Below are 13120 nucleotides of genomic sequence, written 5' to 3'. Positions count from 1 at the left end.
AAGATCATAAGATTGTATAACTCATTATATTCAACTAAAAATATAAAATGGTACAAATTAATTAAATGAAATATTTTAAAAAAAGTCTGTTATATACAATGCTTTAACATGTGTCCATTAATGTCATGAAAGGATACTCTGGAAAGATTCAAATTATGTTCATAGAGAGAAAGAATGTATAAAAATAATGTATATTTATTTATTTAGCGAATATTTAATAGAAATTTGGAGAATCGCCCTCAAATTTCTTATTCATTAAAATATTTATTAATTATTTACTTATGGCATAAAAATATTTATTAATTATTTACTTATGGCATAAATTGCTCATACCAAAACGAGACAAGCGAGTAGTGTAGAAAAAAATTTTAATCTTTTTTTTATCCTTTAATGTGGTAGTAAATTTCGTTTTGCGAGGATCTACTCTTTGAAGAAGAATCACGAGACGCGAAGAATCATGATCGATGAATATAGTAGTATGTCCAGCATGTGTAATCATGTCTTCTCGATACCGATCTGGATGGCCGTGCTCTCATCGACGAGTCCCGGGGTGGGTGGGGCGCGAGGTGTATCTAACTATAGAGGCTACACGTAATGCAGGATATTGTCGCGTAGTCTCCAGAGAAACAGTCCACTGCGAAGGCTCATCGGGATCGCATTCGCCGACTCGTTATCGCACGAATCCTCGCCCATCACGTGGACTTGGTCGCGCTGTAACACAAATTCCTCTCGAAGTAACATTCACACGCACACGCACGCATAAATCTCTATATCTCGCTATATATCTCTCTTACAGTCTGTATATTCCTCCCCCATCTCACGTGCACGGATTTCCTCTAACTACGTGTGCATGTATGCCTGTGTGTGCGCACGCGTGTGAGTGCTTTCGTCATCAAGTGGTCCAAAGTGCCTCCGATCGCAAGTGTTGGAACCATAACTAAAAGTCGAAAGCTATGAGAAAAACTTTATTAATCCATCTGATGCTATTTTATTCAAGCTTCTCGAATATCTTATTTTTTAAATATCGAAAATTTTTATTTTATTTTCTAAATATTATTTATATTCGTATAATTCTGGATAATTTAAGTTAATGTTATAATTACAGAGATACACTGTCTGACTATTCAATTTTTTCGACTGATGAAAGAAAATATTCTAAATCAATCTTTTTATTTACACACTCTGTCTATTTTATTCTGTCAGTAGAGATCAGTAGAAAAAAAACACATGTGTCAGACATTGTTCGGTCGATTTTTTTTTTCCTTTTTTTTCATAGTAGAGTAAAATAATCTGACATATTTCTGTTTCTCTCTCTCTCTCTCTTTCTCTTTCCATAAATAAAGTATCAAAAAATTTATTTTTTTTTAATCTTTCTGTTATCTTTGTACAGTTTGATCATTTTTATTTGTTTTTCTTGAGATCCGATTATTTCATTGCGAAGTAAAACGCTACAAAGCATATGGTAAGGATAGTAGAAGCCGGTGATATAAATGCTTGCATATTCGTGCGGTCGCTTCAACACTTTGTGATATCTGCTTAATTAGTCTACTAAATTTCAACTCTCGAGAAAAATTATTGATCAATATATCAAGGAAAGAAAGCAATGTATCTTGAAATTTTATATTAAATTATAATTGCTTTCTTTTTTTGACATACTGATGGAATAAAGTATTTGCTGTTTTTTTAAATTGTTGCACATGTGCTTAATTCACGGTACTCAAATGAGCCATATTTATTACCGAAAATAGTTTGACAAGTCAAATTAAAAAAATTAATTGGTTCCTTTTTATTAAATTATGTTTTCATAATAACTCCAGAATAATTTTATTTTATTGTATTTGAGAGTGAAAAATAATAATTTAGTAAAATTTAAAATTTAGAAAAACTAAAGTAAATTTCATTACATTATTTTATTATGCCTTAGATTGATAGAAAGATAAGAGAGTACGTTATTTTACAATAAATTCATTTCATTATGTGCACAGAGCGAAACAGATAGAGACACCATATAACGCATCATAACTTTCTTTACGACTGTCGTGCATAAATAATATTTTGAAATATACGATGTGCCTAGTGATCATTCTATTGTCTAAGACGTATGCATTTAGTAAGATATCCATACCGATGGAGCATAAATTATATTCTGGAAATTAAAGCTACGATCCATTTTGAAATCCAATACGTGTTTCGTACCCGTCCATCCTTTAGCGAGAGCTCCTAGACTATTTCGAGTGCGACTCAGGCTTTCCCAAATTTATAAGCAGAAACGGAGTGGGTGGCCGAAGGAGATGAGGGAGTGAATTAATACCGTGAGTTAAATTAAACTCTGCGCCTCGATTCATAACAGCGGCTTTGTGCGATACATTTCTCTTGTCAACCGATGTCGATGTTTATCGTTATTTCCTGCTTTTTCTGCAGAATAGCTCTCAATTAAAAATCGACTTTTGAAATAATCTTCGCGATTATTTACGATTGATTACTAGAATTTCTAGAATCACTAGAATTATTTATTTAGAAGACTAGAATTATTTATTTACAAAGAAATATTGGCTAGTTTATTTTATTATTACTAAAGCGATTATTTCGCAACCGGAAAAAACAGTGATATGCACTTGAAATGTTTATGTTATAATTGTATAAATAAAACATTCCGTAGAACATTGAGAGGTTTGTGAATCTCTTGCTTTAATGTCAGTTTAATATAGCTGAATCGGTTATAAACAAAACGTAATATTATATTTGGGATTTATTCAAATTTACTGTCGTTCCATATATTGCGTATTTCACATTTGTCGCAAATTTGTATTATATAGAATATATTAAAATATTATTGAGACTGCATACTTGGTCAATCTATATAGTTATTTAATTAAAAAATATAACTATACACCTATAAATTACAAAGCTTTTAATTTATAATTGCTAACTTTTTAAAAAAGTTATATTTATTATGTTTATTACATTTTTAATTATATCGGCAATTATATTATCTAAAAATGATTGTCCAATAATTTTTTCTGTTCCATGGAAATCTTGCAAATATAATCTTACCAATTCTTATAATCCCAAATTGATCTCTTCGATTGCAAGTAATATTTGATATTTCATCAGCTGTCGCTTGTAAATTTACAATCATATTTATAACACAATCACGTCCTCGCGATTATTTGCACTCTTAATTCTTTTATAATATGGGCGAGTGGGGGCTGAGTATCTATTATAGTACGTGAAATTGAGCATTGTACCCGAAATTACCGGTTGGATACCAGCAAAGCGCGAGTTTCGTGTCGACCACCGACGTAGTTGGGCGTTCCCTCATAAATCGGTGAAGTGTGATAGTTGTCAGGTACGCAACCAAGCGATCAAGTAACTCCTTGTAAAGGGAAATAAACAGCCTGCGGATCTCCGGAAGGCTTAGAATATGGCACCGATCTTGTGACGGTCGCGATCGTTCGCGAACTAAGTGAGTGATTGCGGTAAATTATCGTGATAAAATAAGGCACTTTTTAGAGCAATTTAATTGACAAAAGACAATGTTTCGCTTTTCATTATTATACTATAGCACTTTATTAGCATTATTATGGTACTAAATAACTTATGGTACTAAATAAATTTTGAAAATGCTTTTAGCTTTCTTTTATTGCTCTGTAATTTTTTTATAAGATAGAGGAAAATAAGATCAAACAGATTACATATCAATATATGATTTAAAGAAGAGAATCTTTAATTTTAATTTGTACAAAAAAATGTGATATATTTTAATTCATACTTTTGATTTATATAAAACTTAATTCACATTTTCGATCTATACAAAAAATATAATATATATATATTATTAAAAATAATTAAATTAATATCTTTTTGCGAGGGAAGTAAGAAATATCTACTTTATGCTTAATATCTACTTTATGGTGTTATTGCTTTGATTTCACCGCATTACATTTTTGTACCATCAAACTATTTACGCAACACATTCGGTATTTTCCCTCGAAAGCTAATTTTGATTTCAGCTGCAATATTGCGTCTTGACACGCTTGGCGTAGTATTTCATATCTTATAATTTAATCCCCACCTAAATATTTTATGGAGGGAATTAATATTTGATTTTACTGAATCGGCTTTTGCGAATTGTTTGATTGAGAAGAAATGAAAATATACATTTCTACACGAATTTATATGAAATAATAAAAGATTATTCTGTTATACATTTATGATTGATTGCAGACTAAGAAAATTGATAATTCTTTTGTAAGAACTATTTTCTATGAGCTACATCAAACTAAATAACCGAGGGTTGTTTTCCTTTATAATTAAACATTTGATTTAAATGTCGTTGTTATAATTGGCTAAAACTAACTACATTTGACTCACAACAAAATATAATTAAGCTTAATATTATAGCAACTGCAAATTAACCAAATGTGAATTTATTACAGACAGGCTTTTTATGATGAGAATTTTGCAATAATCTTGATGTGATTACATAATAAATTCTTTACACGCATCGCACTTTGGCTTGTGACCAGAATCGAAATACGTAGATTCTATCGTAATGAGGTGTAACGTACACCATCTCCCGATTTCGAAAATTCCTGCGCTCCTCTTTCCTGTGAAGATTTCGCAAGAATTTTATTAGCGCCCGCAAAAAAAATGAAAGAAAAAAGTTTTTTTTAATGTTTGGCATCGCTCCAGCGCCGAAATATTTTATCATGCGATATTACGATATCGCGAGACACACCTTTGTCACATCGTAACTCCCAAGTTACATTTTTATTAATACAGCCAGCAAGCAGTTACTCCTCAGTCTGCGTTTTTTCATAATAATAAATAAAGTAAAAGTATCGATTTTTAATATTTTAATGAAATATAATTAATTGTCAATTATTGTGTAATAGTATACATTATATTTTCTTTCTCTCTTTTTATTAAGACATTATAATTATAGCACTATTCGCAACCAAAAGGGATAACGAGAAAATATACTTGTCAGTAACAGTATTAAAATTAATGTTTCAATTTCATGACGTTTCAGGCATCCGAGGAGTATCGGGAACATAGCACGCATAAAACTCAACGAGCTCGTAAGTTACGTCAGAGACAAAATCAACACGTCGTTGAGCAACGAAGCACAACCCTACAGGAAAGTTCCACTGTCACTACAAAGCGCAGCAGCCAGCAAGAGCTATCGAAGAAGAATTTCAACGTTATCCGGCTAAATTCCATCCCACTACCTCTTGCGAGCGGTGGCACAGTTATTTGTGAGTACATTTTTAATATCTTTAATTCAAATATTTTTTTCGTGAAAATAATTGACATAATGATAATTTGATAATTTTCGTTTGGAAAATAATACGCGTCTTTTCCATACCGTCGAGAATTTTGTAAAAGTATATATGTGCATGCAAATGCCATAAAAAATATGTTATTTAATTATCATTGATACTTTAATAATATTGCAATTATATAGATTAATACTAAAAATTCTCGAATGCGTAGTATGATTGGTTGGAATACTGGAAAATATATTGTGACATCTCTATCGGTTTAATTGTTTTTAAAATGTTTAATTGTATTTCATAAAATTGAAATATTGAATAATATCTTTTAAATAATATTATTAATCGAAAATGAAAATTTTTATTTATAAAAGAGTGAAAGAATTTTGCAATCACAATCGCTCAACACAATAATGAGAATAACACAATGCGGCGTATGATTTATTGTCGTCTTGTACTACTGCGACAAAGAAACATCAGGTATTTACAAATCTAATTTTATTAAAATAATAAAGTAAATATATATTAGTTAAGATAAAATTGCTATTAATAAATGATAAACAAAGTTAACAAGAATGTCTGATTTATTACTAGCTCATACTACTGCGAGAGTGACGCGCTTTGTATTCGTCGAAATATTACAAATAATTCTTTGATGCTTCCTTTCTTTGCAAAAAGATAATGGAGGGAATTTTATTAATTTTTCTTAAACAAATATGTTTTATACAATCCATTTTTGAAATTATAGATGGAATCATTTTGAATACATTATTTCAATCATTAGTATAATTGTTTGATAAACACGTTCAGCTTCGAACTAATATTGATCAAAGCAATATCAACATGATTCGTTGTCGTATTATTAATTTATTTTCTATTATTAGTTTAACGGCAATAATGAACGTAAGAACCGCGTGAAACCGACCTATTTGAGATACGCAGAAATAAATCTCAGATTTTACTATAGAACATATATTGAACCTGATTGCTCTCAAGATTTTACGACGCGAATTTTTTCGCCTCATGCAAAACGGATATGGCGCTCTTAAATATTTGTCCAGCTAAAGCTCTCTTTTTTCTTTCTACAAGTTAAAAAAATGAATTTGTTTCGAAATTATTTAATGAATATTATGACAATAGAATGATCATTAATCATGCATTACGCGTAACATTAAATTTAACTTGTACTTGCGTGACAGTTCGTTTGTGAGATTGATTAATCGATACATTGCTATGCAATATTTTGCGATTAGGAGTTTAAGAACTTTAACATGCTAAATCAGTAAATAAATAATAATATAAAAATTAATAACATAAGAATTTTATAATAATAAGATGAATAATTATTAGTTGGGCTTTAAATTTAATTATTAGATTAATATAATATTATGGAAATTAATATTTATATTAGTATTATATTTATATTAACATTTATATTATATATTAATATTAATTTAATAAGTTTTTGCTCTTAAATAATCAAAATTTATATAAATATATATAAAATCAAATTCTTCCTCTTAACGATTGACGTTAATAATTAAAGAGATTAACGAATAATTTGATTCAATTATATATAATTCCGCGGTTGACCAACCGCGTTAAAAGAGCGTTAAATAACAAACACGATAGACACGTCGCGTTTTATCCACCACCTCGCCAAAAATACTGGACAGACCGGCCAGTACGTGGAAGAGGAGTATATGTATATCGCGCGGATAAGCATGACATGCTGTCCGCGATATTAATATTGGGTGATTAAGTAGCTCCGGATGCATGATACCCGGTTGGTCCAAAGCCGAGTCTCGTGATTCCGAGCCGAGGACGATGGCAAGTCCAAAAAAAGAGCGGTCCCTTGCCACTTTGAGATTCTTTCCTCATCCTCAGATCAGGCTCCGGTCATCCTCTCGCGCTGGCATGCGAGAATCAACTGGAACTCGGATTTTCCGGTCGACGAACTCGCGCGATTCCATTCCAGACGCGTTTTATCTTGCCAAGAGATTTCGTTGCTAAAATCTCTGCGTAAAATTTTTCCCTTAATTTTTCTTTAATTTTTCTTTAATTTTTCTTTAATTTTTCCTTTAATTTTTAACTTTATTTCGCTGCCTCTAATTTGCAAAATGTCGCTTCCATCTCAATATAATTTAATTAGTAGTTATATTATAATTTAATTAGTAGTTAATTAGTATTATTAGTAATAGTTTGGTACAGCATTATAATTAAGGAACAAATGGCACCGACTAGAGAAGATAATGAGTAATATTGAATCGAGTCGGTTGTGATTCTAACAAATTATTTGCGATATCTCCGGTGAACTCTTGAGCGCTGATGCGTGTGAAAACGATAGATTACACGCTGATGGTTCAACGTATCTTCACGCCTGTCCGAAATTAGTCAAATTCGGCTGACAACTGTTCCTCTTCATCATGATTCCGTGTTAAATGAACTCGCGAGCCGGTTCGCTTGCTCGATGACTTTGGTAAATGAAACGACGATCACGGAAGCGTCGCCGGGATGTTGCACGCCAAGATTCTCGTCTTGTCTATCTTGAGAGTTCCGGCATTTCATCCTACATGATAACAATTTACGTAACCGTAACGTTAAAGATGAACAGAGGAATCAGGAATAGAAGAATGTACTTCACAGAATGTTTCTTTGGATATACTATACCACAGCCTTTGTCTTTCTAGATACACTTCAGATTCACTTAAATCGAGAATAGATCATTATATTTGATATTATTATCGAAATAAATAAAAGGAAGAGAAAGATAAACTTTAAGAGATTTTTTTTAAATTTTACATGCAAGATTAGAAGTAATATTTACAAAATGATTAAAAAAATTCCGATATAAAAATGATTCTATTTTAGAATAGGTCTCTTTCCAGGCCAGAGTGTAATATCAAATAATGATAATAATATTCTATCTGACGATCCTCGTCATGAAAAGTATCATGTTCCAAAGACGGCCTCGAGCCGTCTCCTTCAGCAATCGAAGGCAATAAGTCGAGCGCCCGGCAACAACGTCATCGCGAGCGCGCCTAATGATGGTCGCGTCGTTCCGTTCCCGATTTACCCCGATCAAGCTGGTCTCGTCCAGCGTTGATCTGTACCAGCCACGTAAGTCGTCCGTCGCGGAGAGAAAACGACGCGACTACCACAACACGTATACACATATGATGTATATGTATATAAAATATACCTCTACCCCTGTGTCGTCCTCACACCGATATACCTGCGCCATAAATCTTGGCGGACCAGGTGCGGGCGCCACGACGCCGACCATCCGCTTCCTCCCACCAGCCTCGGAATCCTCGGATTAGCGCGTGCGTGAACCTCTACAGGTTCGCTCCGATCGTGTATGCGTGTGTAGGCACATGGTTGAGAGAAGGATAAACCTCCTCCCCATGGAGAACGACAAAATGAGAACGAGAGACCGAGAACGAGAGGGAGAGAGAGAGATCGGAATTGTTGGAGAAAGAGGGAAAGAGACCTACTTCTGTAGGCAAGGATGATAGACAAGATAGATTGGCGGACGAGCATCGGCTTCTTCTGGTAGCTCTACACTGGAAAAAAAGATCACCCGGCCAGATCGACGGCCGGGTTCTCTCTCCCCCTCGCCATCGACCGTCTTTAGTGGCCGTGCGACCGTCAGTCGTGCTAGAGATGCGCCCTCGTGAGGTCGACTGACAGACGCCATCAGGCTGGAGACCTCGAAAACGAAATCGCTGGAGAACGTCGGTAGACGTTGTCACCGTTCGGTCAGTCGGTCGGTGGGTCGGTTGGTCTCCTCGGATCGCCCCGCGGAACCCCTCGGAGATCCTTGGCTTTTTTTTTAGCGCAATCACGTTACGGTGGAGATTTATCGCCGCCGATCTATTCGGGGGTTTCTTGTCCTCGGGCTGTTACCTTCGGCACGTGACGTCGCGCTTGTAACTGGATTCTTTCACTTACGTTGAGTCATCTCGGTCGATATTTGGAAATGATATAAGATTTTTAATTTAATTTTCTCTTGCGTAAGAAATCAAAGGATAAGATCTACTGAGATAGAATCGAAAGACCGTTTAATTAAATACGTAAAATATTTTTCCATGTGAGATTCGTGTTTAATCTTGCAATCGTCGTCTAAAAGATTCCTTTGCAAAATATAGTTTCTTTTCGTATTAAAAAAGAAACGAACAATTATTTAAATTTTACGGAAATTAGAAAGATTTCTTCTAAAGTGAATCGATTCGCTATTGATATTGAGTGCGTCGACAATAATTTGCGTGATCCTGAAGCATATCGTTGGAGATGTTTTGGGCAGAAGAAGAAACAGAAACCGTAACCACGTGGCAGGAGGTATCGACCTTCTATAGAGCTTGGTTAAAGAGCATATCCTTCAGCGAATTCGATCACGCCGAGCGCGGACCGATCTGTTACGCTAAACCTACTCAAGAAAAGGAAGGGACTCCAGGACCCGGTCTCGACTTTGCGCCACTCATCTTCCAGAGCATCTTCTATATTCATACGAAAAAAGGTCGCGCCTACAAAAGATCTCTGAATATGACTTTGATTAAAAGTTTTTTAACAAACGATCCTTGAAAAGCTATATCAAGTAATTTATAATTTATCATAATTAGATTATCGATCTGTTATCGATTAAAAAATTAATTTGTGGATATTTACGAAAATTAAATTTTTAGTAAAAAAAAATATATTTTTTTAATATATGCGTTATTTTGTTGAAAAATATATTTCGACTCATTTGCTCAACATATACACACTTTTTAAAATATTTTGTATGTGAGTACAAATTATTATTATTATTTTAAAAAACGTAGATCAAGGAAATAGAAATCTTATCTAATTTTTTAAAAACATGATAGATATATGTAAAGAATAATTCTTTTATTTTTGAGAAAAATTATTTATGCGAAGATATTATATGTCTTCGAATTGAAATGGCGAGCAAAATGACAAACACAAACATTAAGCGGTTATTTTTAATATGAAATCGTATTTGGGTGCGAAAACTGTAATTTTATATACCAGTGCCAACCAATCGCGACGCACTCGAGGAAACTATGTCGCGTAGGTGTCCCAGGATTATGCCTGATAAACGTCACTCTCTGTTCATTTTCAGCCGAAGTGAAGATGCCGAGCGGAAACATAGATAAACCGGTGATTGAAGACAATCACGATGGTACGGTATCCATCAAGTACGAGCCGAGGGAAGAGGGCCTTCACGAGATTTATGTGAAATTCAACGGCGAACACGTCCAGGGTAAGTTAATCCATTCATCTCGCGAATTAACAACGATTACGTAATCGTTAGGCGCGATCGATCATATAGTAACTTCCAAGAATAACACGCTAATCTACGATGCGTGTAAGATCCATGCGATCCTGAAACAGAAGGGCTATATGAAAATTTATTCTCCGTGTAATGGATCCCGCAAGCACCAATTTATGCTAATAATAAATCTCTCCCCGTCTGCGGTAAATTAATCTACTTCGCGCCATCATCATTAAACTTTCCAATTATTTTCACAGGTAAATTTTTATCATATATTATTTACTATAATATTGTTTCTCATTATATAGTTTATTTTTAAAAACCCTTTTATTTTAAATTTATATAATTTTACAAGGATAAAATATATATCTTTAAATTATTATAATATATTTTTCTTATTTCTACTCTTATTTATGTATATTTAATACATCTTTAAAAACTTATAAATATGAATTATATAAGTATATATAAAAAGCATGTAAAAATAAAAAAATATACATATAAAAATAAATATGAATTATATATATTTTTTCATTTATATATTTTATATTAATGCACAACTTTTTATTTTTAGGTTCTCCTTTTAAATTCCATGTCGACTCCTTGGCAAGTGGATATGTAACGGCATATGGACCAGGTTTGGTCTATGGTGTTTGTGGTGAACCTGGAAATTTCACCATCTCAACAAAGGGCGCCGGTGCAGGCGGTCTCTCTCTGGCTGTCGAAGGACCCAGCAAAGCTGAAATATGCTGTCATGACAATAAGGATGGCACAGTGTCGGTGTCTTATTTGCCCACAGCTCCTGGAGAATACAAGATCACCGTTAAATTCGGTGACAAGCATATCAAGGGCAGTCCTTTCGTCGCCAAAATTACTGGTAAGTGCACCAGGATTGATTAAGCATTGCAAAAAGAAGCTTGAGATATTCATAATTTGCTATAAAAATTTATTATTGTGTGACTAGCTTGTCATATCAATTTTTATAACACCGTTAGTTTTTCAACTTTTTTATAAAATTCAAATTCTTATCATGTGTCCTCTAAAGTAGCTTTGAAGAGTAACGAAAAAATTAATTGTTGTTTTTAGGCGAAGGTCGCAAGAGGAATCAGATCTCCGTAGGTTCTTCCAGCGAGGTGCAGCTACCGGGTAAAGTGTCCGACGCCGACATTAAGTCCCTGAATGCGTCCATTACGGCGCCCAGCGGTCTCGAGGAACCCTGCTTCCTCAAAAAGATGCCGAGTGGCAACATGTGCGTGTCGTTCACGCCGCGCGAAGCTGGCGAGCACACAGTAGGCGTGAAAAGAATGGGCAAGCACATACCGAATTCTCCCTTCAAGATCGACGTGAAGGACCGCGAGGTCGGCGACGCGAAAAAGGTCAAGGTTTCCGGTCCTGGTCTGAAGGAGGGTAAGACTCACGTGGAGAACAATTTCTCCATCGACACGAGGAACGCCGGCTTCGGCGGTTTGTCTCTCTCGATGGAGGGTCCGAGTAAGGCCGAGATCCAATGCAAGGATAACGAAGACGGCACCTTGAACATCTCCTACAAGCCCACCGAGCCTGGCTACTACATCATGAATCTCAAGTTCGCGGATCATCACGTCGAGGGCTCGCCATTCACTGTTAAAGTCAGCGGCGAGGGCAGCAATCGGCAACGGGAGAAGATTCAGAGACAACGAGAGGCTGTACCTATTACCGAGGTCGGTAGCCAGTGCAAGCTGACCTTCAAAATGCCCGGAATTACATCTTTCGATCTTGCTGCCACCGTCACCTCCCCCGGCGGTGTCACTGAAGACGCTGAGATCAAGGAGGCCGAAGACGGCATCTACGCGGTGGCCTTCGTGCCTAAGGAACTCGGCGTGCACACGGTATCCGTGCGTTATAAGTCCATGCACATCCCTGGCTCGCCTTTCCAATTCACTGTGGGTCCTCTCCGAGATGGTGGCGCCCATAGGGTTCACGCGGGTGGACCTGGTTTGGAGAGAGGAGAGCAAGGGGAGCCCTGCGAGTTTAACATTTGGACTAGAGAAGCGGGCGCGGGAACTCTCGCTGTCTCCGTCGAGGGACCTAGCAAGGCGCAGATAGATTTCAAGGATCGTAAAGATGGCAGTTGTTATGTTAGCTACGTCGTTACTGAACCTGGTAAGCTATGGGTGTGCTCTTTACATTTATATTAATCTCTTTACAAGTGAAACGAGTTATCGTTTTTTTTTTCAATGTGTTTTCTAATTAATTAAAACTGATGTGTGTATCAGCTTTTTTTATAAAGAATATAATACATTAATTAGATCATAAAAATGCTTTAAGTGATAACGATATATTTCTATCATTAAATAGAATATTTCCATATAATTTGTTTCAATTTTTTGTTGCTTTATGTTTTAATTTTTGATTCTGTAGGTATATTTAAAAAACAATAATTAAATAGTAATTAAAAAGATCTAGCTTTCACAAATAAGATCTCTTAAATTTACAATAAACTTACATAAAATATTAATGGAATATTCTCTTTTTCTCTTATCATTTTTTATAGCTTTTCACATATTTGATAGATAAATCATAC

The 13120-nt window shown here is 34.8% G+C and overlaps 1 protein-coding gene and 1 long non-coding RNA gene across 11 annotated transcripts in view; one reads left to right on the top strand and one right to left on the bottom strand.

The window, feature by feature from the left end:
• The window catches only part of LOC105249451 (filamin-A), a 50663-nt gene that overhangs the window by 32040 nt on the left and 5503 nt on the right, over positions 1–13120 (top strand). For 5 of the 9 annotated variants that reach the window (XM_011254928.3, XM_011254930.3, XM_011254927.3 and 2 more), the window contains 4 exons: positions 5036–5261; positions 10405–10545; positions 11132–11434; positions 11644–12699. In XM_011254928.3, coding sequence (XP_011253230.2) covers positions 5036–5261; positions 10405–10545; positions 11132–11434; positions 11644–12699 — 1726 coding nt within the window. Of the gene's footprint in view, positions 1–636; positions 735–3259; positions 3467–5035; positions 5262–9473; positions 9799–10404; positions 10546–11131; positions 11435–11643; positions 12700–13120 lie in introns of those variants that run through there. The other 4 variants (XM_011254933.3, XM_011254936.3, XM_025409574.1 and 1 more) reach the window with 4 other exon arrangements.
• On the bottom strand, positions 524–2225 carry LOC105249453. Of its 2 annotated transcripts, none has more exons than XR_889045.3 (3): positions 2126–2225; positions 795–951; positions 524–711 (listed from the first exon to the last, which is right to left on the bottom strand). It is a non-coding gene; the product is annotated as an uncharacterized LOC105249453 (long non-coding RNA). The 2 variants fall into 2 exon arrangements; XR_003122920.1 differs by having other exon boundaries at positions 795–937; positions 2126–2205.

This window comes from Camponotus floridanus, unplaced genomic scaffold (genome assembly GCF_003227725.1).
Source record: "Camponotus floridanus strain SB8 unplaced genomic scaffold, Cflo_v7.5 scaffold10, whole genome shotgun sequence".
NCBI lineage: Eukaryota > Metazoa > Arthropoda > Insecta > Hymenoptera > Formicidae > Camponotus > Camponotus floridanus.
The sequence above is the reverse complement of the archived record's forward strand: the minus strand, read 5'-3'. Positions and strand labels throughout refer to the sequence as shown.